Source organism: Cladosporium halotolerans, assembly GCF_011745625.1.
Source record: "Cladosporium halotolerans strain TM138-S3 chromosome Unknown Sca13, whole genome shotgun sequence".
Classification (NCBI taxonomy): domain Eukaryota; kingdom Fungi; phylum Ascomycota; class Dothideomycetes; order Cladosporiales; family Cladosporiaceae; genus Cladosporium; species Cladosporium halotolerans.
The window spans coordinates 556,274-582,500 of NW_027191464.1; the positions used below are offsets into that span (position 1 = coordinate 556,274).

Here is a 26,227-nt window from a genome sequence, read left to right on the forward strand (position 1 = left end):
GTGTGTAGTGTTCATTCGCTCATGCTCTGTTTTTTTTCATCTCTAAATAGATTCGATATGAGACCCGTCAAGATGGAACCATAAACACGAGCGCGTCGTTGTGAATGCAAAATGTCACGACGAGCAAAGTTGGTGACATCCACAATACATATGCCCACCCTCTCGACCAATACAAAACCACATGGTAGGAGCTGAGAATATTCTTCCATAGGGCATTGCTGACATGGGCATTGCTGACGCTCCTGGCGTGCATCATGGTCGCTTCATTGTTCCACGAAACTTCAAATAGCCAGCCCAGCATCCACTTGCACATGCTGACCGGTAATGCTTGTGTTCTTCGCAAGCGAAACGAACATCTCCGCGCAATCCTGCAGATCGGTCTAAGAGGTGACATCAATTAGCCGTCCAAGACTCTGCAAACATCGAACAAGGTCGGTGACATACCTCCGTCTTCAACACAGCCGCCTCTTTCAGCGCCTTAATCTTTTCCTCGCCGTACTCGTTACCCCAGTCCGTCAAGAGTAACCCAGGCAGAACCGCATTAACGCGAACCTTCGCGCCTTGCGTCTTCGCAATGCACTTGACCAAATGCAGCTGCGCCGACTTCGTTACAGAATATGCCATGCTCGAACCCCCAATCGTCCGCCCTGCAATCGAGCTAGTGACTAACATTACACCGCCGTCAGGATTCGCATTGAAGATCGGCATCGCGGACGCTGCCAGCTGCTTGACGCCCCAGACATTGGTCTTCCAGCACTTGTCCCACTCGGCCTCGCTCAGCGCGTCCAGGTCAGCGAAGTTCGAGAACCGCGTCCAGCCCGCGTTGGCAATGACAATGTCCAGCCCGCCGAGCGCTTCGGTCGCGGTTTGCACACATGCTTTAATATCGGATGTGGAGCCTGCGTCGGCTTTGATGACGGTTGTCCTCACGTTGTGGGTGGATTGCAGTTCTTGTGCGAGCGCGGTGGCGGGCGCTTCGCTGTTGGCGTAGTTGATCGCGATGTTGCTGCCTTCGGCGGCAAATTTGCGGGCGATTTCAGCACCGAGGCCTCTGTGAAGGGATGAGTGTTGATTATATTGCAGATGCAAGAAACGGGAAGAGGATTTGTTCCGAGAAGTATTGACCAAACCCGAGGAGTATCAGACACAGGGCAGAGATGCTTACCTGGAACCCCCAGTGATAAGGACGTTACGGCCTTTGAGAGAGTACGGCATGGCGTCGTTACGATCTCACGTATTCGCAGAAACTTGAGTGCTTTCGTTATTGTTTGAGCAAGTGCTGGCTGTTTGTCAATGTCAGACGTCCAGTTGTTTGCATTTGAGCGGCGGTTGTACCCCGCCGAACCTCGGTATGCATCACAGAACCTAGCGAGGAGCTAATGCAAATCAAGTGGAGTCAGGGACAGGAACGAAGTGTGTTGGAAGCTTGTTCAACTCCACAGAGCCTCGTCAGCTTTTATGGCTATCTGCGAGATATGGCTAATAATTTTGCATACTGCTTGCTGCCGAATCTGGGGCACAGGATCAGAAAGAAATGCTCTCCGGCTAAGTAAAGTCAAAGTCTTGCCCGAGATCACCCATATCAAGGCCAGCAAAGATATCTTCTTCGCCATTCTGTTGATCCCCTCCTTCGCCCGTGCCATTCTGACCGCCTTGCTGGACTGGCTGCCCAAAATCGATGTCGAGGTCAAACATGTTGCCCGAGTTGTCGAGCTGCATCATGTCGTTCGTATTCTGATTGAACGAGTCGCCTAGGTCCATCGAAGGGTTGGCGGCAGCGGCGAAATCGGCAGTACTGAAGTCCGTATTGACATCCTGGCCCAGGCCCGCGTCTCCGCCGAGCAGCGAGTTTTCTGCTGCGACGGGCGCGTCGCCTGTGCCCATGCCTAGGTCTTGCATCACTTGATCTGTCATGTTCTGGTCGTCGGTGGAAGTTGGAACCAATGCCATCTGAGAGACAGCAGACTGTGCTTCTACCTTGCGAGCCAGGCGGACGAGAGCCTCTGCATCTGCTACTGGCATGTCCAGCAGCTGGCGGATGTTCGAGGTGGCCAAACGCAGAGCATCCCGCAAGGAGAGACGGGGTTGTGAAGTCGGTGAAGGTCCCACGTTCATGAGCGTTGTGTAAGACGATGGATCTGGCGCGCATACTAGCGCTGCGGAGATGTCCAGTGCGATGGGACCGTTGCTAATGGTCGTCTGATCTCTGATCTCCTCGGTGACAGCTTGCAGCACCGAAGGGCTACCGCAAACTTGTAGACTACAGTGTAGAAGGTGTGAAGCGAATCTCGGAGGGGCGTCTGTACCGCCGCTTGCAGCCCACAAGGCAAGTTCGCGAACGGTGTTCTTGACCGCATGAGTTAACAGCCCGCTCGCTGCGTATCCGTCCAGCTCTGCGCGAGGAACGGCCATTGTTCTTTGCTGATGCAGATGAGGCTTCAGTATCTCGATCAAAGCATTAGCCTGATTCTTCTTCTCAGGTTTTCGGCGGGCTAGCTCTTGCAGAGCCGATTCCAAGGGAGTAGCGACGATGGCGAGAATGCATTTGTGCATCGCTTGCATTTCCTGCGAGCTGCCTGACGGCTTGAGGAGCTTTTCCAGGATCTGCAGTAAGATCTCGGCATCATTGTGGTCTTCCCAAGAGTGTTTAAGGAGCCAATTGATGCCCCCTACCAGGGATGGCAAAAGGAAAGGCTCGAGTAGGAACTCCAGTCCCCCACGCATAGTGTTGATTGGCAAAGCGTTCGACTTGCAGGCTAGAACACTCTGGTCGAAGAGCACAGGCACCAGAAGGTAGAAAGCTTGAGGCGGACATTGAGACATGACCTCGTCGCCTATACCAGTAGTCTCGCCTTGCTCATCCGTAGCATACAATCCCTCGATCCATTTTGCAAGCTGTTTCTTCTGCTCATCTGTCAAATCCGAGATATGGATGCTTTGAGGGACCCGGAGCAGCATCTTCATGATGAAGTTATCGTCTTGGTTCAATGCAAGATCAGATGCTTGCAGATCATAGCGATGTATCGCTGCAAGCAGAAAAAGCAAAATACAGGCAAACTCTTCATAGGGCGGCTGGAATTCGCTGGAGTCTTGATCATGAACCCAGTCGTTCAATACATTGCAAAGCGGAAGGAGAAGATTTGCAGGTTGCGTGAAGAGCATGATGACGTCCAGATTGGGAAATTTCCTTGTGAGCGAGGTACAGACGGTCTTCAGCTCGGTCGTTTCCCGGTTCGCGCACAATTTGTTGATGGTATCCACGATGCAAGCGGAGATCGCCCCAGCATTTCCGTTCATGGAGTCAAGCTCCTGAATCAAAGTATCAAGGCGTCCAGTATTGTTGGAAGTCTGCGCATTAAGCCCGTCCTTCGTGTACTTTGTCACTTTTGGTACAGTCACTGACTGCTCATTGACCAAGCTCGCAATAGTACGCTCGGACACGAGAGAATGCAGCGAGCACGCAAAGAGGAATTCGAGTCTGGTCTTTTTCATAACATCCCGAGCATCCGTTGCACCTGTACTCAGTGGCGTCAGGGGATCCATAGTAATGGCCATGAACGACATCTGGATACAGTTTTCCACTGCATTCGGACCGCTGAACCCAAGAAGAGAATGCAATAGGAGAGGGACTTTGTTGCAGATGAAAGATCGGATGAATCGCACACTTTGCCTAGATTCGTGACGTAGCAGCGCGTTGGTGAGGACATCGAAAGATGCGATCAGTAGATCGACAGCAGCCGTCTGAGCGTTGTCGTTACTGCGAACCAGCATGTAATTGCGCATCGTTGCGTCGTCGGTGAGCGGCCTTGCGCAGAGGCACGCACTGAGCCAGACGAAAAGCCCCGCACGTGAATTGACCACCGGGATGTCGCCAATGGATGCGAGCACTTGCTGATCCGTGAAGAGAGGGGAGCCCTTGTCGTCGGTTTCGAGGAAGGGTCGTGCCTTGGTCAAATTCTGCAGGTGTCCAGCGTGCTGGGACTGGATCCATTGCAGGACGTGAATATCGTATTGCTCCATCTCGCCAACAATCGTAGGCCGCCTGGCCTTCCACCAAGGCTGTTTCTCAATATCGCGAAAGGAGCGATGCCCGAAAACAGCGATTGCCAGCATACCAAGAGCCTCGAAAGTGGTTGCAGCAGGCCCGTCCGCGCCGGACATGGAGCCGGAGTCAATGCGCTTGCCCACGTCTAGCTCATTTGCTTTGCGTGCTACACGTAGCCAGCGCGTCACTGCAAGAACAAGACTATGTGCCTTCCAAGAGCCTGCTGAAAACTTCATGCCGGCCAGCATATTTCTCAGAAGCGTGAAGATCTGTTCTTCGAAGGGCGGGATGCTCGAGGCCTCTGTGCCGGTGTTGTAATCGGCTACCGTGGAAGGATCGGCAAGCCGCGAGTGGCGCAACATGGCGAGTAGAATATGACTGCCGCCGGTGCATCGCGTTTTGATGAGCTGCTCAATGTAGCGAGGAACCAAAGGGTCGACGAATGGTCTTCCGCGCGTGTGCAGGCGGACCACGATGTCGGCGATCTCAGCAGGCGACGCTTTGTGTTTGCTGGAGAGTTCTCTCAGAGGCAACTGAGTCCATCGAAGCCGTCGCTTTCTGGCGGTCTGTAACGCAAGCTGCCATGCCTGCGCGTCTTCGCGCAATTTCGCATCCGCGTCAGCAGCCATGCTCTGACGGTGAGGCGAACCAGTGAGATGAGGTAGAGAACGCAGCAATCAAGACGATGGTTTCGAGTAAGCAGTGCCCATGTACACGACAGTTTTCAGCAAAATCCCATATGTGGCCAGTCTATAAAATAGGTGGGTCGATTTAGTTTGATCCTGTATTAGACTCGTGGTAGTGAATGGGCAATGGAGAGACGGACCCAGGTTTGGAGTCCGCGCTAGGACCACGAAGCTCTCCCGCGCCAAGCCAAAGCCAACCTCTAACGCCTCCCTTCAGCTCCTGCTTTATTAACATTACTAAGCTTCATTCCTGAAACACTTGCAGCAACAGTAAATGCGAGGATACTGCTTCCTGTGCGTTTTTGACTGTCACTCCGAAAGGCACCAGGATTCATGCTCGATGAATATATTCAGCCGCCCGTAACTCGTTCATTTGCTATCAAATGTTGAAATGAGCTGCCTCCTGATTTGGCGTCGTCCGCTCTGACTTGCCAACCTCCTAGGCCTCGATTGAACTGCAACTACCATACACGCATAGATTCGATGACTCTTCTGCCTAACTGTAGCTCACAGCAGTGGTCAGGTAAGAAGGGTCACTTGCGACCTTTTCCTTCAGGGCAATCAGGTCGTCCACGTCCCACGAGGCCCACACGAAGCGACCGTTCAGGAACTCCGCCTCTGGACCGGCAAGCCAGACGGCAAAGTCGCCGGGCAACTTGACTGCAGGATCAAATGGTCAGCAGGCGCGGAAATCATCTGGGCTTTCCGTTGTGCGACTTACCATCCTCCCATACCGAGAGGTCTTTAGGCAACGACTTCTCCACCAGAGGCGTGTAGATGGAGCCAGGGTGGAACGAGAAAAATTTGACATTGCTGGCTGGCTCGTCGAATGCAAAGTGCGTGATGATCGAGTTGGCCGCTGCTTTGGACGCGCAGTATGCGCTTGCTCCGGGAATGTAGAGCTGCGCAGCAGCAGAGCTGACCTGCAGGACGGATTTGGGGCCGCCAGAAGCCGTGGAGGGGAGTGCAAGGAACTCCTTCACGAGGTGGAAGACCCCGACAACGTTGACGGTGAAGTAGTTGGCAATGTCCTCGGTGCTTGAGGCTTTGGCGGGCGTTAAGGCGTCCGAGAAATAGGTGGCGCACGGGACCAGGACGTCGATCTCATCGACCGATTTGATGATCTCGCTCATGCGCGGAAAGTCGGACTGCGAGGCGGCGTAGGTTTCCACCTTGGTGTTTGGGTAAGCTGCTTCAAGAGATTTCTTGGCTTGGGCAAGAACCTCAGGGCGGCGCTGGATAATGATGATACGGGCGATACCAACTTGAGCAAAGGACTCAGAGATGGAGTAGCCAATACCAGTCGCTGAAGGTGGATTAGTGGGACGCGGGCGAATGATGATCTGAGGCACACGCACCACCAGCAGTAATGAAAAGCGTCTTCCCCTTTGCATCGAACTTAGTCGTTGATGGCGAGATACGATCGTAGCTCTCAGCATGGTAGGTCTTCATCTCGGCCGGCCTGGGCACGTCCCTCAAGTTGAGCGTCATGATGTTGGTATTTGTCCGTGTGGGTTTGGTCGTCGGATTGGATGTGATTGTCACCGTGGCTTTGATGCTGGGAATCAGTGTGAGGAGATAATTAAGTCTTGTGGGAGATGCACTATGCGATTATATATGTTTCATGAAGATCGCCTATCCAGCTGTTCAGACGCGACGAGCATCTTGGTTTCTAAGCCCTCAACAGTCGCATGCCTTTGAGTAGAACCGCATGGAATTCGCATGCGCAAAATGCAAGAAGTAATTCTTGCTTATCGAGCAGAGCGTCTCCATAATCAAGGGAAGCTGCATTGCACGCTTTCGGTACGTGGCATCGTCATCAGCGACAATTGCGCTCCCATCGAAAGTCCCCGAAGCGGATGCGGAGGAACATTGTTACCAGACACAATGAAACACGGAGAGGCGTGAAGGCAATCATCTCATTGGACTTCCAATGAAAGCGCGATAGAGATGCTGACAAACGTCGACCCGAGATCGCGGTACGGCAAGCATTCAAGGCCGAGACCACTGCTACATCAACACGCTAGGTTGCGAGAATAGGGAAGTTCTTCGCTTACCAACCCGGCCCTCGGAAAACGCGAACGCGGTCATCAAACGCGCAGACAACGATGCATCCGTGTGTTTAGCGCTTATGGGGCGTCCACAGGATCCCAGTCTGAAGATATGTCAGCATGCAAGCCGTCACATGACCGAGCTCAATACTCACCAGTGACAAGGTACTCGTCCAGCGAGTCCATTTTCTTCATATCCTCTTCGTCGATAACGAATCCACTGATGTCGGCATTTTCGATGATCCGCTCCTTTCGCACACTCTTTGGCAGCGGCACGTGTCCATGCTGCAGATTCCACCTAACCAAGAGCTGAGCGGAGGTGCAGCCGTATTTCTTCGCCAAGGCCACGATCGTCTTGTCTTTCATCTTGTATGCACGAGCGAGAGGTGCATAGGCTTCTACGACGATATCATTGTCTTTGCAGTACTGAGTGAGTTTTGAGCGGGTGTTGAACGGGTGGACTTCGATCTGGTTGACGGCTGGCTTGATTCTCGGATTCGACTCCATGAGCTCGGCAATCTAATGTCTTTGTCAGGACCACCTCTCCGAGCAGCAGCATGCCTCATACTCACATGTTTCTCGCCGTAGTTACTGACTCCCGGAACCTTCACCTCGCCGTCATCGACCGCGTCTTCCAGCGCCTTCCAGCTGTCAAGTCTAGCTTTCGGCCCGCCGTACGGCGAATGCAGGAGGAAGAGATCAATATAGCCCAACCCGCATTCCTGCACACTCTTTTTAATGCTCTTCCGGACGACGTCGTAGCTCGAGTTGCTCGCTAGTTTGCTGGTGTAGTGGATGTCTCCGCGCTTGAGATCGGGGTGTTTCTGCAGATAGTCAAGGATTGTGGAGCCAACTTCGCGCTCGTTATGGTACATCTGCGCCGAGTCGAAGGCGCGGTAGCCGGCTTCGAGGGCATGTCGGACTGCTGTGCTGGTCTCGCGGCCTGAAGTCAAGTAGACTCCCAGGTGGATATGTGGCATGGAGAGGCCATTGTTGAGAGGAATGCGGGAGGTCAGTGAGTAGGTTTGCGACGCCATCTTCCTGAACATGGGATATAGCTGAGAGCCAGTACTTTGTCAAGTAGCGATATGGAAGAAGGTGGAAAGACGATTGTATAGGACCACTTGCGAAGAGCTCCAAAGACCGAGCAACCATCGCATCATCATTACAATGACGTCGATTGGTGGAGTTATTGATTCCATAAATGCTTGTACCTTCCACAGTGGAGCTGGGCCAGGAGTACTTTCTCCCGAGTTATTATATACAAATGAAGGACTTTTCCAAGACACATCTCGCACTCCTTCAGTTCAGAATAATCACGAGTGACTATAACACGCTATTCCTTCGCCCGAAAAGGCTCATCCCTTTGGCGAGTCAGGCAATCGATCTCTGCTCCACGCGAGCTAGGGTTTGGCGGACGAAATGGACCACTGGACCCTTCGCTGAGTGCGTCATCAGCGCGCGAGGCAGCTTCATCCCATCACTTCCGAAGACCGTCTGAACTGAACTAGGCCTGTTCCTGATGCTTGCGCGCTAGTCTATACCAGCTCCAGGCGCGTGATACCGTGATACCGCAATGATCTCATTTTAAAGCTATGCGCTGCAATATCACAAGCCCGGGTTCGTGGCCCAGATCTTCTCGCTTCCGCCCTTTCAGCCTCGTAGCACAAAGCTCAGCTCCCCGATCTACGCAGCTACTCTCTGACTTCATGACTTCTTAGTTTCTGCGCCTCGTGCCTCGATCCGCGTGCCTTGCAGGAACCACTCAAAGCAGCCTCCGATCTGAAACCTGCCCATCATGGCCTACCAGCACTATAACTCCAGACCCTTCAATCCCTACGACCCTTACCAACAACACTTCAACGGCGCTTCCTCATCCTCGTCGGCCTCCGCTTCGTCCTCCTCCGCCAGACCACTCCGCATACCGAAGATCATGGAGGGGATGATCGACGAGCCCGCGCCGTTGACTGGGGATCCCAACTTCGACATAATCGACTGGCACCCAGCTTACCAAAGCTGCCAACGCTACTTCCTCGACCACGCTCAACATGAGCCTGGCACCCAAGCTCTCTGCGCTCTAATCAACATCCGCCTTCCTTTCCAATGGCTCTCAAACCCGATCACATCTGCGATACCGCAAGGCAACGGTCCTTCATCAGCGCATTCTAACTCGCAATTCTCTTTCCCAACCTATCTCCGCCCCGCCAGCAATGGCTTCACAAGTCCGGCGCATTCCACCAATTCCAACCACAACCACAGCCAGCAGCCACCCACCTTCGTCTCTCTCATCCCGTACATCCGCCGCCTGATCATCACCGGCTTCGACAAACCCCCCATCCTCCACGGCTTTTTCGGCGATGACTACCAGCGCGGCGTGTCACCCCACCTCGACTGCGAGCGCCGCAACTACCTCTTCGCCGCCAAGCACGGCGGCTGGCGGACTTGCAAGCAGCACTACGATGCCGGCAGCGCGGGCGGCGGAGATGAGTGTGTGCCGTTCATGAAGCCGCTGGATGAGGCCAAGGTCGAGGAGATTGTCGCGGCGGAGAAGGCTTGGAGTCAGTGGTTGTTGATGGAGGATTGGATGGTTGGACCGCGGGCGCCGGACGACGGGGACGCGAGTGCGCTTGGGAGCAGCCAGGGGACGGCGAGGGGCGGCGCCGCGGACCACTTGCCGGATCGGCAGAGGGGATGAGAGTTCGGATGGGAAGAAGTTTCTAGAGGTCTGCAAGCCTCGAGGGACCCAGGACGACAATCTCATCTGCTGCGCGCCATTTTGACGACAACTTATGAAACGCCTATCGCTAGACATCGCAAGCAGCCGAGGAGCCGCTACGACTGGAGATGGCAGCTTCTGGTTTCCGACATATTGATATCAAACATGCCAGCAAGTATGAATTGAGTGAAGAGCGCGAGACTCGGGGACGATGGTACGAGGGCGGTACGAGGCGACGGCCTTGGATTGAAAGTCGGCAATGAACTGACACCGCTGGGAGATACAAGCCCGAGCTCGACAGTAGGAATGGTGCCAAAAAGTGCTAGAAGCGTTCATCTGAGCAATTCGTTTGCATGCCTTGGAATATCGCTCTAAGTAAATCGCAAAAAGGTATATGGTATGCAGAAGTATAGCCAAACACAGGCCTACTGTGTATCGGCGAGTTGAGAAACACGAAAATACAGCTCATCTTGACATTCTGCCCTAGCCAAGTACGGCAGCCACGATGATCACCGTCAACACAATCACCAAAATCAATAGCAGGCAGCACGCCTTGCCCCTTGCGCTCTTCTGGTGTCGGCTCGCCGTCCTCAACTGCTGATCGGCATTGCGTGTATCGTCCCTCGTCTGTGTGACGTTGTCGCTGATAATGTCGAGACTTTGTCCCTGCTCGTGAACCATGTGCGCCACGTCGCGGAACAGCTCGTTTAGCTCTCCGACCGATTGCTCGATGTTGCGGATCTCGGACTCGCGCTCGATGATCAGCGATTCCTGGAAGTCAACGTCCGACTGATCGGCCAGACGAGGCTCCTGCTGTTGAACTTGCTGTTGCTGCTGCTGGCCGCCGCCTTGCTGCTGCGACCCGGCCGCTTCCTCCTGCTCCAGCGCGGTGCGCGCCGCGGTTGCACTCGCTCGCTGCTTCTCTAGTGCCTGCCGCTGCAGCACCTGGAACTCCGTCAAGCTAGCGCGAAACTCCTGGTTCAGCTTGCCCTGCGTGTACTTCTGGCTCGGGCCTAGGTCCTCCCATGCGCTGACCCGCTTGAGTCCTTCGCCGATGTCTTTGAAACTGTCGCCTGTTTCTTGCAGAAGGTCTTGCACGCGCTCACGCACGCGATCGGTCTCGCGCCGCGTACCGAGGAGGGAGATCTGGTTGTTGAGGCGCGAAATGCTGGATGTAAGAGTGAAGAGTTTGTCCGAGAGGGTGGTTGTTAGAGCCTGGAATTCGGGGTCGTCGGCATATTGAGGGTCGTCTGAGCGGCGCCATGTTGTAGGCTGCGCTGGAGGGTTGTTAGCATCGTGAACGGTAGGCGGCAAGAGTGATAGGCTTACACTCGAGTGCGCCGGCATCGTTGAAGGACATGATGTTGGCGGATGCGGTGTAGTTCCAAAGTGTCTTGATCCGAATTGCTCAACCAGCGATATTGTGGCGATGTGCGACGTCGATGCAATGGTTTGAGTGTGTAGAAGTGGTGTATGAAGGGTCGCGTGGACGGTCGGGTTGAGCGGTGCCTGGTGAGGTCCGGCCTCGCCTTGAGGCTTGTTCCCGTGCCTGCTGCGCCAGCCGGCTGGGATGACGTCCGGTCGCTCGCGGCGCCGTCTTCCGCCAAGACTGTTTACCATGGAGATTGAGAAAGCTTCGAAACATGTGACACCGCGACATCTTTGCGCTGAGCAACGCCCAACCGCGACAACGCCGGATTCATCGGGCGCAACTCCACACACAACACCTCGACGGGCAATACAGTTCGACTGATATGAGTGCATAGGAGCCACGTCAATTCAGCGCGGCTTTCGCGTCCACTTTCTCTTCTTCAGAATCCTCTAGCATGTCGACTCGGACTACAACTCTCCAATCGACCAACACTTCCGCTCCGTCAGCGAGCATGGCCAGCATGTCTCCAAAGTCGGGGCCTAAGGTCAGATCCTACAAGGACTTCCTAACGCCAGCAATGCACCGCCGGTTTACACGCGCGACAATGTCAGCCCTCATTCTTTGCTACGGAGAAGCAGTACTCATGTCAGAAGGTAATCTCTTCTGGCGATTCTTTGTGCTCGGTCGCCCTGGTATCAGAATGATGCTGCTCTTCATGTCAGTCCTTCTCGTCTTCATCGTACGGTTGTCCAACCTACATGTCGGGGACAGGAATACAACATCAGGTTTCGAGACATTCTACCAACATCTAACATCAAGAGGAAGTATCACGGCGCTTGGATGGTACTGCATCTCGGCATTCATCTTCGGCGAGACATATATCTGGTCGCAAGGGAACGATGCGAACTTGGGTTGGATTGATCAAGGAAGGGCATACGAACGCCCGCGCTTGAACGAGAATCCAATTCTTCTGAGGTCTCTGTACATCTACTTGGCAGTCGCGCAGACATGTGCGCACTTCTACAGCGAAAGAGATACCGTGCAACTGTTGAAGAGCAAGGAGGAGCAAAAGCAGGAAAGTACAGAAGGCGTGAAGGAGACCAGCCCAGTGATTAAGCTAAAAGAGAAACTGCCATCATTGGCACAGTGGTCTTTCAAGCTGACACTTGCTGGTCTGGTGACGATCATGCCTGTATACCTGACATTCCTTCGCCGCACAGCCTGGTCCTGGACAGCGTTCTTTGGACGGATTTTTTTCTACACCTTGCCAAAAAGCACAACACCAGGCGGCTTCGTTCACCTATCTGGCCTTATTTGGCAAGCTGGAACCTCTTCGTTCATGCTGGTAATGCTGTGGGAAGTCAGCAACGCACTCTTCACCCTCTACGTCGCTGAGCCTCCGCTCAAAAAGGGCAGTCCGTTGACTAGCGAGATCAAAGATAATGCGGGCTCGGTCGTGACCAAGTCCCAGGATCCGAACGGCTCGCTCCTTGTTGGACTGAGGAGCAAGAAGGATGTGCCGAGGACCTTCGCTTTCTGGGAGCTTTTCCTGATTTGCACGCAATTCGATGTGCGCAGAAAGTCCATTTTCTCAGAGGTTGATCGCAAGACTGGAAGCACCTGGTCTCAGATCAGCGCCATTTGCTTGAACGAGATCGAAGACATCCGTTCTCGTATCAGAGCCTCGCAGGATCCGGTCGAAGGCCGCGCGAAGATGGCCGCTGAAGAGCTCTCCCGCAAACAACAAGAACATCTCATTGGTCACCCGCAGACCGCGCCAATGGGTTTGCCCAAAATCGCGAACCAAGGCGTACAGGAGGGCGAAGTATTCGCCAAACAATCCACGTCTCTCTCTCAGAACTTCGGCAACTTCGCCAAATCCATCGGCCAAAGCCCTAACGCCCAGAATCCTCTCACGCCTCGCGCCAGACGTGCTCTGGAGTGGGGCACCGATCGCGTCCTGTCCAAGGAACAACAAGCCCAGCTCAGCAAACAAGGCCTTAGCAAAGAAACCAGCGGCTACATGCTCCAGTTTCTCAAGACACCCTTCGGCGAGCCCTTCCGCCAGACTTTCTCCCGCCTGGCCAACGCAGTCGTCTTCGGTGTCCCGCGCAGCAACCGCGTTAACATCGTGCACGCCGTCCGCAGTCTCACCGCCCTCGTGCTAGCCAGCTTGAAGGAAGACGACTTCGGCCAGGCCGCTAAGGACGTCCCCACCGTCATCCGCACTTACACGGCCACCATCGCCGAGATCCAGCGCTTCCTGCAGGTGCTCGAGCCGAGCTGGACGGATGTGGAGTTCAATCCGAGGAAGAGCAGACAGGTAGAGGAAGTGGTTGAGCTTGTGCAGGATTTTCGAAACGGGTTGGAGCAGATGTTGCTCGCTTTCGGGGAGTATGCTGACAGCCTGGGTCTGAGCAAGAAAGAGGTGAGGGAAGCGAAGGATGCGGTCGGGAAGGGGTTGGGTAGCGAGATGGTCCAGACGAAGTAGATTGTTCAATAGTAGCTCCAACTCTAAATCGGAATGTGTTCGAGCTATGTCGTCGCACACGTCCAAATTGCTCTGTGAGCCGACTTGGCAAAGAATCAGATTAGAGCTCTTTTTCAACCAAGCGCATCGCGGCGACTTCAACGCCACACTTTGTCGAACAGCATCCTCCAAGTCATCCCCTCCATGTGCAAAAGATCAGTGGCTCGTGAGGAAGTGCAAAAGGAAATGTTGATGAGAGTGGGATTCGAACCCACGCCCTTTCGGACTAGCGATTTCAGGAATACCAGGCAGTATCACCTTAAGCTAGCGCCTTAGACCGCTCGGCCATCTCACCGGACGAATCGTACTGATTCGATGGAGGCGGAGAGGTTTGTGCGGTACTCGTCGCTTGGACTGATTGGTTTGGTAGGTGGTTGCAACAATCGGACGATTCCATGCATCTTGCAAGCAGACAGGACCTGTGTAATTCTAGTCATCGAGTCTGGCCAAAGGTCTGCAGCAGAAAGCAGGGGTCCTTGGTGATGAGGTCGTTTCGACCATCACGGCCAGGATGCCGAGGATCTACAAGAAGGCATTGGCCGAGTGCCACGTGAAGGGGTGTGGTTGTGTGCGAACTCGATCAAAAGCTCGGAGTTGAGCTATCACCAGAAGTCAGCCTCGTCATGAATTGCGGTAAGAGTATGGATTGGCCCAAAACGTGTCAAGTGCACTGAGAGCGGCACCCGACTTCTGCACGCATGCAATTCGAGGATCGCGTCAAAGACCGGAATTAGCTCGCTTTCCTGGCTGCAGTTCGAATAGTCTCTTTGAATGGCGTATCGCGACCTCGAAACATTGCGCGCTGGTTGAGAAGCTTTCGTGATGCCGAGTGGCTATTGATACCGCTTCTTCGGGAGGCTCGATGCATCATGCTGTCAGCATCCCCAGCCTCAAGCTGTCGCACGGATGCTTCAGCTGAACGACCCAACACGTCTCACGAGTGGGCCAAGTTTATCAATTTGATCAAATTCAGCAATTTGATAACTTATTAGTCGTTATTCTGTGTGAAAGCAAACAAACATGCTTGCTGCCCGGTGCATTGCTGGCTACGTGCTGTCCTTTGTGATCACGGGCCAGATAGCGGACGGCCGACATATCCTGGGTTGGGAAAATCATGCAGAAACTGAACGCAAGGAGTCATCGCGACACGCGCTTTCAGGATTAAATGACCAAGTCGCAGAAGTCTCCAATGGTTGGGAGAAAGATGAAGATTTGTTCTGGGCCTTAACGACGAGCGATGGCCTGCGTGCAAGCGATGGCTTTCAACCAGAGCAGTTCAGGACTGGTGGCTTTCCACATATGGTGCTTGGCCACCCTAGGAATCGTTCGCAGCTCAGATCTGAACGATCACCACAAATCGTGCTCGGCCAGCTTGTCGATGGTTTGGAAGTCCGCCCTGAAAAGCTCTCAGTACAAAGCACCGATCATCCAGCAAACCTTGAGCTGTACATGTCGACCATAGGCGGCTACCCGGTTTTCCACACGCCGGTGGCAGTGGGCGAGCCTGCTCAGCCCTTCAAAGCCTGGCTCAACCCGCACCTGAACGGTCTATATGTCCGGTCCTCGACTTGCTCGAAGAGAGATTGCGGTCGAGGTTTTACCTACGATGCGACAAAGTCTACGACTAGAAGTTCTTTGGAAAGAAGATTCGAGGTCGAGCCGAGAGGCTGGAGAGTGGGTGGGAACGTCTCGACCGACACGCTGCATCTTGGAAGTGTGGATGTAAAGGGTGCGATGGTGGGCGAGATCGATAAATACGAGGGCGAGGAACTGTTCTTCTTCGTTATGGAATTCGTCGTCGATGGGTAAGCCGCATCGCCTGGTCTGCTCATCTGCCTTCATTCTGACAATGATAGTGCTCTTGGTATCGCGCGGCCGAACGATACGGCGCGAGCGTACCGGCCTCTAAGCGCACCGAACCCACTTTTCGACTTGATAAGAAGCCGTGCTGTCGCACACAACGCGCTCACTTTGACTCTTCCCAGAAGCACTGATGAGCGTGGGGCTATTCAAGTCGGTCTTCCGCGGCAGCCGGTAAAAGGAATCACCCGTCTCCCATTTGAAAACCAATAGTCACCAGGCCTGGCTCATTCATGGCACGTGGCGCTCGACTCCGTGTCTCTCGTGGGCCATCCGGATCTTCACATACCTCTAAAGTGTGTCTTCGGAAGAATTGATTTGGAACCTAGCATCGGACTCCCTCGTGAGGTTGCGAAGCGCGTATGGGAAAAACTCGGTGCGAAACCCAACAAGCTCTGGCGTGGCGGCGTGATCGATTGCGAGGCCCGCAAGAGTCTGCCGGATCTGGTATTGAATGTAGGTGGCCACAAAGTGGCTTTGGCCAGGGATGAATACAGTTCTGAGCAGCATGTCTATGGTTATGCTGTGTGCATTGTTGCTATCGTGCCGACCGCGGAAGAGGATGTAGCGGTCCTTGGAACAAACTTTCTGAACAAGTTTCATACCGTCATTGACATTGATGAGCATGAATTGGGATGTGAGTGTCCACCGCTTGTCTACTCTTGAGTATGTGCTGATGATTCGCAGTGATTGACCGAGAAGATTGAAACTACGAGCGGCTGGCCTTTTATTCACACTAGGAATGCCCGTAACAGTAGAAGACATGAGGTTACTTATCTGGACGTGGTGTCACTTGCTCCACGCTGCCTTGAATAACGGTTCAGATTCTGCTTCCATAGAGTTGAAGGCTTTGAAATCTGAACAGTTGGCGATTCGCATGTGAAGCGAAGTGAGTACGCCGACATCCGGAGTAGTCACAGATGATCAACAACGACACAGAATGGATGTTAATAAACCTTTGGAGCGCTGCAAATCCCGACAAAAACTTCGTCAACTTCGTTGATGATTCCTTCGTCGTCTGCCAACTTAGTAAACTCGTTCACGAACAATTTCCACGCTTGGCAACGAGAGGGCTCTTTCGCCATGCAAGCGCCGAATCTCCCATTCACTTGAGCGTCGAAAACAAGTCTTGCATCGTCGATAGTATAGGTTGAGGACGTCGGGGCTCATCATCATCACTGAGGACGAATGCTTGTAAATCGTGCGAGCCATCACGCGAGCTCAGCTGTGACATGCGCGTTAACGTTGTACGGGTCATGCCCGCGGCCTGCATCATCGTGGCGAGGTATTTGGGCTGTTTGAAGGCATCGCGGTAAGATGGGACAGGTAGGTCCAGCCTCCGGCCAACACGCTCCAACACCATGCCAGGCAGAAGCGCCCTTGGGTGGGTTGCGTCGATGATGAAGCGGCTGCAAGGCCTGAGGTACTTCATCCATTGACTGAGGGCCGCTTCGGGCTGTGGCAGTAGGACTAGTGCAGATGCACAGGTGATCACGTCAAAAAGGCGTCCTCCCAATTCGTGGAGTGATCCAAGATCGGTTATCGAATGGTGAACGAGCTGAACGTTGCCAAACGGGTGAGCTTGGAGTTCAGCTCGAGCCTCTGCGAGCATGCCGGTACTGACGTCGATGCCCGTTACGTATCTTGATTTACCAACGAGATTGCTTGTATTGCAAGTCACCAAGCCTGTACCGCAGGCCAAGTCGAGTACGCTTTCGCCGGGTTGGGGGTTTGCAAGCTGGACTATGTGCGACGAGAAGCGTTTGTGGAAGCTGGCATCGTAGGTCTTTGCTCTTACGTCGTAGAGATCGTGCGCGTCCTTGACTTGGTTTCTCTTCATTATTGAGGAATCCTAGCTGAGACAGTAGGCCTTTTGTTGTAATACTCTAGACCAACACCGAATACCGACCGTCTATCTTCAAGCTCTCAGAGGAGCTTTTGTCGGCGTTCCAATTTGACTCCTGCCATAATCAAACCGCAAATGTTTGAGACAAAGGAGACGTCGATTATTCATTACCGCTCATTACCGCCAATTTTAAATAATTACGAGTGATCTTGTAGAAGATGCCCTACAGTGCCTACATGTACTCTAAAGGCAGAGCGGAGCTTCAACGGATGACGTCAGAAAACATATATTGCCATCAATGTACATGTATATAATATAGAGCCCCATGTTCTTGAGTAACAAGGTGAATACAAACAGACCAGAGCAAAAGGACGACACCATTGATCATAATAAAGTATGATCTTGAGCAGAGATGAGGATGGAGGACGACAGTGGTGCGAGTCATGGGAAGATGTCTGCGCAAGTCTTGGGCTGGCTTTCCTGAATATCCGCCGTCAGCTTGCCGCGTCCCAGCCACCAGACAACTCACGGCTCACTAGCTGCACCAATGCCACATCAGCAGGTTTTGCCTGACCGCAACAATCTCAAGTAGTATCATGAACATCGTACAAAGCTAGGTTGAACTTCTTTTCCTGTCAAATAATCCTACCAGACCGCCGGCGCAATTGAGCCGTCCTTTCAGCCGCCCAGCGACAACCCCAATATCGGCTTGTACGACCTGCTGGGAGCGACGCGCAGCCACCCGCCATCCTGGTCTACGCCTGCAGCACCTCGACCAGACCCCGGCAATGCGAGACCTGCTTGCCCTCCCGGCGACGCTGCTGGCACTGGTCGCAACATCCGCCGCGAACAGCGAGAACCGCCCCCGAACCGCTGACTTACACCCTGACCACCAGAAGCACCTTAAGCGCGAACGGCAGGCACAAGAGCGGCTACAATGGCAGCAGCCCATAGGGATGCGGAAGATGAGTGGCGACGAGGGCGAGAAGTTCTTTTTACATTACTGGGATTTTGGCGACCGCTCGCCCGCGTCCGAGACATTTGACGAGGTCAAGGCGTTTGCGAATTCGTCGTTGGACCTGTCAGCACCCATCGCGCCGCACTTTGAAAGAGTACATACTTTCCGGAGGTTCCCTGGGTACGGTCTCTTCGCGCGAGACTGGGGTTCTTGTCCTTCTGGCACCAAGTCTTGCACTGAGATCGACAGACCGGATAGCTGCTGCAGTGAGAACGATGAGTGCATAAGAGTCGAGGATACCGGCAATGGAGACGTAGGCTGCTGCCCTCAGGGAGGAAGCTGTGGAAACTCTATTTCTGATTGTGACGAGAGCGCTGGGCAAACCAGCTGCCCGGAGAGTTCGAATAAAGGTTGTTGCATCGAGGGCTACTCCTGTTTTGACGTTGGATGCGTCTGGGCCAGCACTCAAACTACCACTACCAATCTTCCGGTCGAGACGGTGACACAGGGGCAGACGAATAGCGAGCCCAGCCCCACGACCAGTGCTGACACAGAGACGGTTGGCCCAGCTGGAGGTGCCGGAGGCTCGACGTACACAACCACCATCGAGAACACTGTCACGGAAACTGCACCTGGCACAACGAGCGTTGGTACAGTGACCCAACCAACGACTGTTACTGTCACGGAATCGCCTTCGGAAACCTCCGAGGAGCCGGCCGAGACTGAAACCTCCGAGGAGCAGCCCAGTTCAACTACTTCTTCCGACGATACAGCAGCACTGCCTCCCGCTCGTCCGACTGGCAGTTCCGACGCTAACAGCGTGACTACCACCTCGGAGGAAACCTCGCAAACCGGCGACAGCTGCCCGACTGGATTCTACATGTGCTCTGCGCACTACCTTGGTGGATGCTGCCGAGTCGGCCGTGACTGCGACACGACTTCGTGCCCGACGAGCGACAGTACTGCAGTCGTCTCCAACGGCGTCACAATCGCAGGCGGCGGTGGCGTCGTCGCGTCAACGTCCACAACCACAGTCGGCGCTGATGGGTCTTCGACTCCTGCGGCGAGTACTGAAGAGAGCAGCATGGGCGGCTCGTGTGCCAACGGCTGGTTTATGTGCAGTGAGAACGATGGAGGTGGCTGCTGTCCGAACAACTACGCCTGCGGAGCCAGCTGCACGGCGACGGTCAGCGGCGTCAGTGACCAAGCTAAGCAGGCTCCGAGCAGTGCTGCTGCTGCCATGAGCTGGGCCTGGGGCTTTTTGACTCTTGCGCTGGGAACAGGGGTCGGGATGGTTTTGCTGTGATGATAGACTTTGGCAACACGACGAATAACGCTTGCACAGATTCCTGACGGATGGATCAAGGACAACGATTTCTTTGTAGATATACGAATGACATGACCTCCGATGTATATACTGCATTGTCTACAACGTCTCGAGATTGCGATCTCTGATAGCCTGCTACGATTTCATACCTACAGCGCCCTTAGAGCATCTCATTGTACAAGGATAATCGTTGTTAAACTATCGATCTATACCGACATTTTGCCTGAGCTTGCCGGCTGGCTCGGCTTCACATGTCAGAGAAGTGCAAGTGGAGCCCGTCCGTTTCCGTTCCAGGGACGCGGGGTCTGAATCTGGGGTCGGGTTGAATTGGACCATCCCAGCTGTCAACACTCACTTGTACATTGTTCTCGTCTGTCATCAGCGATCGGTCACAATGGTGTGTTCATTCTCATGCGATCCATGCGATCGGTTTCAAAGCTAACACGCGACAGTCGACCTCACGAGCTTCCTCGCGCAGCAAGAAGCGCAGCACAACCAACCTCGCAGACCTCCGTCTAGCACCGCTTTCGACGCGCTACGTTCCGGACAATAATAGGCCAAAACATGGCTCTACACCTAGGAGTCCGTACGAAGAAGCTGCAGATGCGACTTTCGCCCGTCACCATCCGACTTACATGCAAGGTCGGTCTGCGCCTTCGTCGCCTGGCATCTTGAGTCGCAGCTCGAGCAGAAGACACCTGGGAGGCGGTCTGAGCCGACGGGGCTCTTTATATGACGATGCAGCAACGGCGCCGGGTGTGGCCATCGTATATCCTGATAGCGCCAGGGAAGAAGCTATGCAGATGAGACGAGAGGGCAGTGGAACTATTGCAAAAGCCCAAAGTGAAGCCGCCCTGGGTCTCGGACGTCAGAACCAGCGACTCTCTGGCTACGGAGTTCCAGTCTCCCAGAAGAGGCTGGCACCGCCTCGAAGCAAGACTGCTTCGGCGAACACACCACGCGTGCGCAGCAGAGTGCGCCTCGCAGCTGCTGCGGAGGAAGACTGGCTCTCGCACGCCAGCGCCGCGACCAACGCATTGCTGCAGGAGGCGCGCGGGCAGGCGTGGCTAACTTCGCGAGACTCGCCTGCTGCTTTGGCGCTGCCTTCTTCTGACGAGGATGACGAAGGCTATGAGGAAATGGCCGCCACTGCACGACTGGACTCGCCAATTAACGCCGGCACGCTCTCGCCTTCGAGCCCTACGGCTTACAGATGGGGTAGTCGCTTCGGCAGCAGGAATGGCAGTCGAAGGACGAGTCGGCGTGGCAGCTGCACAAACTTGCGCACGCCTCTGGCGACGGCGGGTCTGGATGCCCCGACGGGCTACTTTGATTTGCCAAATGCGGACTACCGCGACGCGAGCGCGGACTACATTGCCGAGGAGAGTGAAGACGACGCTACTGCAGGCGCGGCGGCGGACGAGCATGACGAAGCGGAGCTCACGAAGCTGGCGCAGAATCCTTCCATCGGGTTCGGCGGTATCTTTGAGCGCATCGCCGGTATGGGGTGGTTTGTCGGTGGGGAAAGCGAGGAGAGTGGCGTAGAGACGGATCTTGATGGGGAAGAAAGCAGGCGAAAATCAGCGCGTCCTCCTCCGCCGCCGCCTGTGCCGGGAGACGATGGCCAGCGCGTGGGTGTGTGGGAAGACGCGGCGTGGCTGTTAAGTGTTGCTGGGCGGGCGTTGACATGATGCTTTTTTCCAGGCTGGGTCGCTCCTTCCTTCTCAGCTGGGAGGATCTATTCACTTACCGCCGCTCCTTCCTCATGCAACAAACAACATTTCACTTCCGATGTGGTCTAGTGGCTAGGATTTGTCGCTCTCAATCTTCGGTTCGTCAAGGACTGAGAGGATCAGTGCCGACAAGGCCGGGGTTCAATTCCCCGCGTCGGAATATCTTTTGTCAATTGATGTATGGTAGATAGGTACTTGCTGTCTGGACAGCATTGTCATTGCTTTTTGAGCGGCAGGGATGTGATTTGTTGGAAAATGGAGGATCGCTTCGTCGGATGAAATTTCGTGGTAACCGATCGTTAAAGGGATGAGTGATGAAGGAACCCTACCTCAACTCGCATTCAATGACGAGGGAAAGGATACATTCTCTTCTCAAACCGCATATATGCTATGAGTTACTTTATAATAATGCGATATGTATACACCTGCGCGTTGTGAAGGCCTGTAACTCTGCGATCTTCCGCATTGAACGTACCGCAAAGCTGCGATAATACACTTACTGGTGGAGCTATCAGCTAAGCCCTTGATTTTTTTCTTTTCTAGAAAAAGGAGGTGAAGTCTAAGTTCCTCAAAGGGTTCTCAAAAGGCTATTGGATTGATGAAGTCTCGAAACGCTCGCGTATGGATCTGAGCACGGGACCTTGATCGCAAGACTTCTGCCACTATTACTTCCCTTCATCTTCATTGCCCGTCCCGAGGCTGCAAATACTCAACCCCATCCAGGATCGTCTTGAGAGTTCCGTTCGCTCGGAAGTGATTCTTCATAACGTCAATTGACATTCGAAAGCCATCCTCGCTCGTCACTTGAGACGCTTCGTAGCGGCCGCGGTACGTCAGGTTCGAATGCCACTCCAAGTGATCTATTGTCAAATGCTCAAGATCCTCTGTCACCCGCTGTGTACCATGCAGAAAGCTTTCGCCGTCGTCTGAAAAGTCGTGGTAGCTTACCGCTACTGTTCGTATTGCGGTCTGCGAATCGTTCTCGGTGAGAGATATACGCGCGTGGCCTGAATGCTGGCCTTTCAGCGTGTACACACCCGAGGGAGGATGTTTCCTTCTCGAAGGTGTCCTGCCTGGGAGATATGGTACAGCCCACGGAATGATGTCTGGCATGGGTTCGACCGCTTGGGGCTGAAGGGGCTCACGACCGGCGAGGTGGGCGATCATGATGCGCTCCCGGCGCCCGCCTGGCTCAGTCGAATCATAGCAAGGGAGAGGATTGTCGCCACCGCACGCTGGTGACACGGTCTGTGCCTGCCAATACACGATCTTCGTACCATCCGGCGAGAACCATGGGTCAGCTCTACCGTTCCACTCAGGGTCGTCTGGCAAGCCGGAGCCCGGTATTCCCGCTGAGGCGGAATTAATCTCTTGGCCGTAGTAACCCTCGCGGTCACCGTGCCGGTCTAGCAAGTACGGTTGGAAAAAGCGGCGTTGGCCGTTGTTGCGCACCGATGAGCAGGCCATGGTCGTCACGAGATCCGCGAGAGGTGGAATGCCCCGCATGCCCGCCATGAAAGTCGTGCGGTCGTTACTCCGCGTGTCCATTATCACCATAGATCCATCGTCAGGCGACATCTGAATCGGGTCTACGTAGCCCGGGTGGCTAGTGAGGCGCCGCACTCTGCCGGTTTGAAGATCGGCAGCGAAGACATCAATGTTGCAAGATTCATGTGGGTAGCCTAAGTATAGGACTTCGCGGCCTGTACCGCTGAAACCGCGCAGTTCGCCGATGGAGATGGCAGTACGGTCGATAGTGAGCTCATCGCCTTCTACGTTAATCGTCTGACTTGCGTCCGGGTTGTAAAGCTGGTTGATGTGGTCCAAGTCGTAGCGAGGACTGCGATTGGAGTTGGTAGTTGGTGAAGCATTAAATTGGAGCCGTGCGATGTACGCTTTCTGATCCAGCCTGCCATCTGCAAAACTGAACACATTGAATCCAATGTGAACGTTGTCCGGATGTAGACGTAATTCGCGAAGGTCGGCACCGGGCCCAGAGCCATCCGGGGTGTTCTCCAATCTTATGGGGTAGATCTGTGTTTGGATTGGGTCGCATTCTTCACTAATCAGCGAAGCTTCGCCACAGTCCACGATAAATCGACCAGCCAGGATTCGCCTGCCATCAGAGAAAGCCTGCGGGTACGAGAAGTCGGGAGAGTCAGGAACAACATCGTGATCGTTTGACAGCCCGCAGGTAATGCATTTCCAAGAATCGCCGCTGGGAAAGAGCGTGTCATCGGCCTTGAGCACGATCACTTGGTTGCCTTCATAAATGCTTCGTGGGTCTGGCGAAGCAGGCGCTCCTGTGAATCTGATAGCCGCTACGATATGGTTCCCATCCGGTAGAAAGTTGCCCGCTTGCAGGCCAGTGGCTTGTCCGATGCATCCTGTGCCATGGCTATTCACGAAATTCGAACATGCGCCGGGGTCTGACGATTTCACTACCGGTGGAAGAGCTACAGAGGTGATTTCTATGGCTTCTGGGCGAGGTAGCTGATCGTTGAGGATTGATTGCTGGAGATTCGACCAATGGCCTTTTGCGATTGGTAAGCAAACAAGGAACCGTATGAAGTTGGAGAGCATCTTAAAAAAGCAAATGATATCTTGAAGCCGTTGCCGAAGACTTCGCATGAGATGGAGAGTCCATGACTATTATACAAGACCCACTTGATCAATGAGACCCGTACTCCATCGAGGGTGTCAAGAGAACAGACACGAACGCGAGGCTCGGGCTCATTGCGAACCAGGGCGGAGCGGAGCGGCTTTGCCCCAGGGTCCAGTTCTTGGGATGTGGCTGGGCCATCGGTACGAAGCAATACGGATAAAAGTGCAGACCGCAACTAAAAAAGCACGAAACTCGTAGTTGAGTTTTGTATACAGGCACAATCAGGATTCCAGTAGCACTTAGATCGATTCCGAGTGCCAACTTGCATACATCCTCCCATGTAACCGTCCTTACCACAAATCACCCAAACTCATCTCTGAAGCATGATATGCCAACATCAAACCGAGAGCAATCATTACAGAAAGAGCGAAAAGACTACGAGTGATCATACACGTCACACAAGGGAAAAGCAGCATCCGGTAAGGAACATTATTGTTGCGTGCTAATACATGCGACACACGACCTCGGCCACCAATGCCCCGCTTTGAACGCTTCGCCTATCTCACCCTATCACCAGCGGGACGAGTGCTTATGGAGATGCATCTCGAGAAACGCAAGAGTTTAGTAGTAACACATAGCATTTGAGCATATCAGTGTGCAGAAACAAATCGCAGAGTCTCACCGGAAAGTCATCATGCGTGTCTTCGAATACCACGGGCAACCTACCTCTGGAATGCTGCGGATGAAGTGCTCGGGCACTCCTCACGAGGTTGGTCAAGACGGTTTTGAGATATCGTTCGGCGCGTCATAAATTCCACTGACATTATTGTAGATCGGCTTGCGACACGGCTCTGAGGCAAAGCTGCAGATAGCTCGATGCATCAACTTCTACGCCCGTCTCTTCAAGGAGTCCGCGAAGAAGGAGTGGAGCGAAGTGCGTGAACTGGCTATGGCTTTCGAACCGAGCATCTCGAAGAATTGGCCGGCGTATCTTGAAGAAATGAGAGGCAAGTAGGCTCGGTCGTCTCTAATTCAGTTGTGGTCTACTTTATTGACCCAACACCAGGCATCGCTGAGGGCGCGCAAGTGAGGCTACCAGACATCATCGCCATCAATGTACGGACGGAGATCACTTTCGGCTTGTTCAGCGACGGCTGCACAGCGCTCTCCTGGCGGACAGACGAAGCGAGCTTCCTGGCTCAAAACTGGGATTGGATGGAAGCGCAAAAGGAGAACCTCGTTGCTTTGACGATCGCGCAGCCCGCCAAACCGACAATCAAAATGATCACGGAAGCTGGTCTCATCGGTAAGATCGGGCTGAACTCAGCGGGCGTGGGCGTCTGCCTCAATGCTATCAAGGCGAAAGGCATGGACCCGAGTAGGATCCCTTGTCACCTGGGACTGAGGATGGTGCTTGAGAGCTCTTCTCGCGAGGACGCTGTGCGCAAGCTGGAGAGTTACGGCGTCGCGTCATCCTGTCACATGCTGGTTGCGGACGCACAGGGCGGCACAGGGCTGGAATGGAGCTCGAGAGATCTGAGGAAGGTCGAGATGAACCCTTCGAAGCAGGTCTTCCACACCAATCATTACCTTGCTGAACATCAAAAAGGCGTGATAGACACGGTCTGGTTGAAAGATAGCCTAGTCCGCATCGTGCGCATTGAAGAGCTGTGCAAGAAGGTCGGAGTATCACCCACCATGGAGGAGCTAGCAGAGATGTTCAAAGATGAGAAAGGCTTCCCAACTTCGATCTGCCGCAATGAGAAAGGCGGCTCTGCGACCGGAACTCTATTCAACATCGTGATGGATTTGAAGGCGAAGAAGGCGGCGGTGACTTTGGGGAGGCCTGTGGAACCAGAGCAGTATTTCGAGCTTGGCTTTTGATCGCAGAGAATGGAAAATGTCTGCCTGAAATTCCTGTTACTCGTTGTGCGGAAAGCCGCTATATTATACCTTCTTTTTGGCACTTGCGAGTTTTGCACGCAATCGTAGCTGGCATTCGCCCGGCTCGAGCTTGTCGACGCCAGATGTTCAGGAGGAACGTGGGAAGTATACCAAGGATTGGCTTGTTTCATAGGGAGGAATGTCAAGATACACTGTCGCGCACAATAGGCTGTCTGGTAGAGCGCTCCCCATCGCACGTGCCGAAATTGCGGACCGTGTCCCCTTGGTCATCGGCGCGCCTCGATGTCTCAGATCTCCTGGAAGAGCCAGCCGACGTGGGCAGAACACGGTCGCGCTCCGCGAAGGACATGGCATACTCCTTCCGCATCCCCATCCCCTGAATGGTTTGCACGTTGCACGCGAGCAAACCCTTTCTTGCTATTTTCGTGCACTGCACCAAGGCTGCAGGGGCTCCGTCTGCGACTCCCGCAAGACGCTACTACCGCCGCCTTCGCCCATCTCGCTCGCAGCTCCGCCTTCCCTGGAGCCGAAGCATGTGAAGTGAGGCGGCTCTTCGGCGCAAGCGATGGCTGGCAAGTCAGTTGACACGGCAG

General features: G+C 54.1%; 13 protein-coding genes across 13 annotated transcripts; 6 read left to right on the forward strand and 7 right to left on the reverse strand.

The window, feature by feature from the left end:
• Position 1: 1 nt before the first annotated feature.
• Positions 2-1,271, reverse strand: WHR41_04677 (uncharacterized protein). The gene is made up of 3 exons (XM_069373283.1): positions 1,166-1,271; positions 445-1,051; positions 2-380 (listed from the first exon to the last, which is right to left on the reverse strand). Exons 1-3 carry the CDS (start codon positions 1,213-1,215, stop codon positions 282-284), a joined length of 756 nt encoding a protein of 251 aa, XP_069229767.1. The 5' UTR covers positions 1,216-1,271; the 3' UTR covers positions 2-281.
• A 274-nt stretch (positions 1,272-1,545) lies between these two features.
• med5 (Mediator of RNA polymerase II transcription subunit 5) lies at positions 1,546-4,674 on the reverse strand (the record flags this gene model as incomplete). Its single annotated transcript, XM_069373284.1, has 1 exon — positions 1,546-4,674. The coding sequence occupies one exon, from the start codon at positions 4,672-4,674 to the stop codon at positions 1,546-1,548; it is 3,129 nt and encodes a 1,042-aa protein (XP_069229774.1).
• A 539-nt stretch (positions 4,675-5,213) lies between these two features.
• WHR41_04679 (uncharacterized protein) lies at positions 5,214-6,222 on the reverse strand (the record flags this gene model as incomplete). Its single annotated transcript, XM_069373285.1, has 3 exons — positions 5,214-5,391; positions 5,453-6,037; positions 6,090-6,222. 3 exons carry the CDS (start codon positions 6,220-6,222, stop codon positions 5,228-5,230), a joined length of 882 nt encoding a protein of 293 aa, XP_069229773.1. The 3' UTR covers positions 5,214-5,227.
• A 78-nt stretch (positions 6,223-6,300) lies between these two features.
• Positions 6,301-8,046, reverse strand: WHR41_04680 (uncharacterized protein). The gene is made up of 4 exons (XM_069373286.1): positions 7,355-8,046; positions 6,938-7,301; positions 6,789-6,886; positions 6,301-6,738 (listed from the first exon to the last, which is right to left on the reverse strand). The coding sequence occupies exons 1-3, from the start codon at positions 7,829-7,831 to the stop codon at positions 6,861-6,863; spliced, it is 867 nt and encodes a 288-aa protein (XP_069229857.1). The 5' UTR covers positions 7,832-8,046; the 3' UTR covers positions 6,301-6,738; positions 6,789-6,860.
• A 534-nt stretch (positions 8,047-8,580) lies between these two features.
• WHR41_04681 (uncharacterized protein) lies at positions 8,581-9,477 on the forward strand (the record flags this gene model as incomplete). Its single annotated transcript, XM_069373287.1, has 1 exon — positions 8,581-9,477. The coding sequence occupies one exon, from the start codon at positions 8,581-8,583 to the stop codon at positions 9,475-9,477; it is 897 nt and encodes a 298-aa protein (XP_069229858.1).
• A 341-nt stretch (positions 9,478-9,818) lies between these two features.
• WHR41_04682 (uncharacterized protein) lies at positions 9,819-11,041 on the reverse strand. The gene is made up of 2 exons (XM_069373288.1): positions 10,828-11,041; positions 9,819-10,775 (listed from the first exon to the last, which is right to left on the reverse strand). Exons 1-2 carry the CDS (start codon positions 10,856-10,858, stop codon positions 9,982-9,984), a joined length of 825 nt encoding a protein of 274 aa, XP_069229859.1. The 5' UTR covers positions 10,859-11,041; the 3' UTR covers positions 9,819-9,981.
• Positions 11,042-11,474: 433 nt separating this feature from the next.
• On the forward strand, positions 11,475-13,361 carry WHR41_04683 (uncharacterized protein; the record flags this gene model as incomplete). The annotated part of the gene is made up of 1 exon (XM_069373289.1): positions 11,475-13,361. The coding sequence occupies one exon, from the start codon at positions 11,475-11,477 to the stop codon at positions 13,359-13,361; it is 1,887 nt and encodes a 628-aa protein (XP_069229860.1).
• Positions 13,362-14,365: 1,004 nt separating this feature from the next.
• On the forward strand, positions 14,366-16,080 carry WHR41_04684 (uncharacterized protein). The gene is made up of 3 exons (XM_069373290.1): positions 14,366-15,205; positions 15,257-15,897; positions 15,948-16,080. The coding sequence occupies exons 1-2, from the start codon at positions 14,421-14,423 to the stop codon at positions 15,471-15,473; spliced, it is 1,002 nt and encodes a 333-aa protein (XP_069229853.1). The 5' UTR covers positions 14,366-14,420; the 3' UTR covers positions 15,474-15,897; positions 15,948-16,080.
• Positions 16,081-16,365: 285 nt separating this feature from the next.
• On the reverse strand, positions 16,366-17,100 carry WHR41_04685 (uncharacterized protein; the record flags this gene model as incomplete). Its single annotated transcript, XM_069373291.1, has 1 exon — positions 16,366-17,100. The coding sequence occupies one exon, from the start codon at positions 17,098-17,100 to the stop codon at positions 16,366-16,368; it is 735 nt and encodes a 244-aa protein (XP_069229854.1).
• A 794-nt stretch (positions 17,101-17,894) lies between these two features.
• WHR41_04686 (uncharacterized protein) lies at positions 17,895-19,370 on the forward strand (the record flags this gene model as incomplete). The annotated part of the gene is made up of 1 exon (XM_069373292.1): positions 17,895-19,370. The coding sequence occupies one exon, from the start codon at positions 17,895-17,897 to the stop codon at positions 19,368-19,370; it is 1,476 nt and encodes a 491-aa protein (XP_069229855.1).
• Positions 19,371-19,735: 365 nt separating this feature from the next.
• WHR41_04687 (uncharacterized protein) lies at positions 19,736-21,572 on the forward strand. The gene is made up of 2 exons (XM_069373293.1): positions 19,736-19,788; positions 19,844-21,572. The coding sequence occupies exons 1-2, from the start codon at positions 19,786-19,788 to the stop codon at positions 21,080-21,082; spliced, it is 1,242 nt and encodes a 413-aa protein (XP_069229856.1). The 5' UTR covers positions 19,736-19,785; the 3' UTR covers positions 21,083-21,572.
• A 233-nt stretch (positions 21,573-21,805) lies between these two features.
• On the reverse strand, positions 21,806-23,707 carry WHR41_04688 (uncharacterized protein; the record flags this gene model as incomplete). Its single annotated transcript, XM_069373294.1, has 1 exon — positions 21,806-23,707. The coding sequence occupies one exon, from the start codon at positions 23,705-23,707 to the stop codon at positions 21,806-21,808; it is 1,902 nt and encodes a 633-aa protein (XP_069229861.1).
• Positions 23,708-24,423: 716 nt separating this feature from the next.
• WHR41_04689 (uncharacterized protein) lies at positions 24,424-25,613 on the forward strand (the record flags this gene model as incomplete). Its single annotated transcript, XM_069373295.1, has 3 exons — positions 24,424-24,498; positions 24,562-24,736; positions 24,796-25,613. 3 exons carry the CDS (start codon positions 24,424-24,426, stop codon positions 25,611-25,613), a joined length of 1,068 nt encoding a protein of 355 aa, XP_069229862.1.
• Positions 25,614-26,227: the final 614 nt, after the last annotated feature.

Coding starts and splice junctions, on each gene's coding strand:
- WHR41_04684 (XM_069373290.1), top strand. CDS start 14,421: ATGCTTGCTGCCCGGTGCATTGCTGGCTACGTGCTGTCCTTTGTGATC. Junction 15,206..15,256: donor ATGGAATTCGTCGTCGATGG/GTAAGCCGCATC, acceptor TGACAATGATAG/TGCTCTTGGTATCGCGCGGC.
- WHR41_04677 (XM_069373283.1), bottom strand. CDS start 1,215: ATGCCGTACTCTCTCAAAGGCCGTAACGTCCTTATCACTGGGGGTTCC. Junction 1,052..1,165: donor CTTATCACTGGGGGTTCCAG/GTAAGCATCTCT, acceptor ATCCCTTCACAG/AGGCCTCGGTGCTGAAATCG. Junction 381..444: donor CGGCTGTGTTGAAGACGGAG/GTATGTCACCGA, acceptor GTCACCTCTTAG/ACCGATCTGCAGGATTGCGC.
- WHR41_04680 (XM_069373286.1), bottom strand. CDS start 7,831: ATGTTCAGGAAGATGGCGTCGCAAACCTACTCACTGACCTCCCGCATT. Junction 7,302..7,354: donor GTAACTACGGCGAGAAACAT/GTGAGTATGAGG, acceptor CAAAGACATTAG/ATTGCCGAGCTCATGGAGTC. Junction 6,887..6,937: donor GGACGAGTACCTTGTCACTG/GTGAGTATTGAG, acceptor ACATATCTTCAG/ACTGGGATCCTGTGGACGCC.
- WHR41_04682 (XM_069373288.1), bottom strand. CDS start 10,858: ATGTCCTTCAACGATGCCGGCGCACTCGAGT. Junction 10,776..10,827: donor CGATGCCGGCGCACTCGAGT/GTAAGCCTATCA, acceptor ACAACCCTCCAG/CGCAGCCTACAACATGGCGC.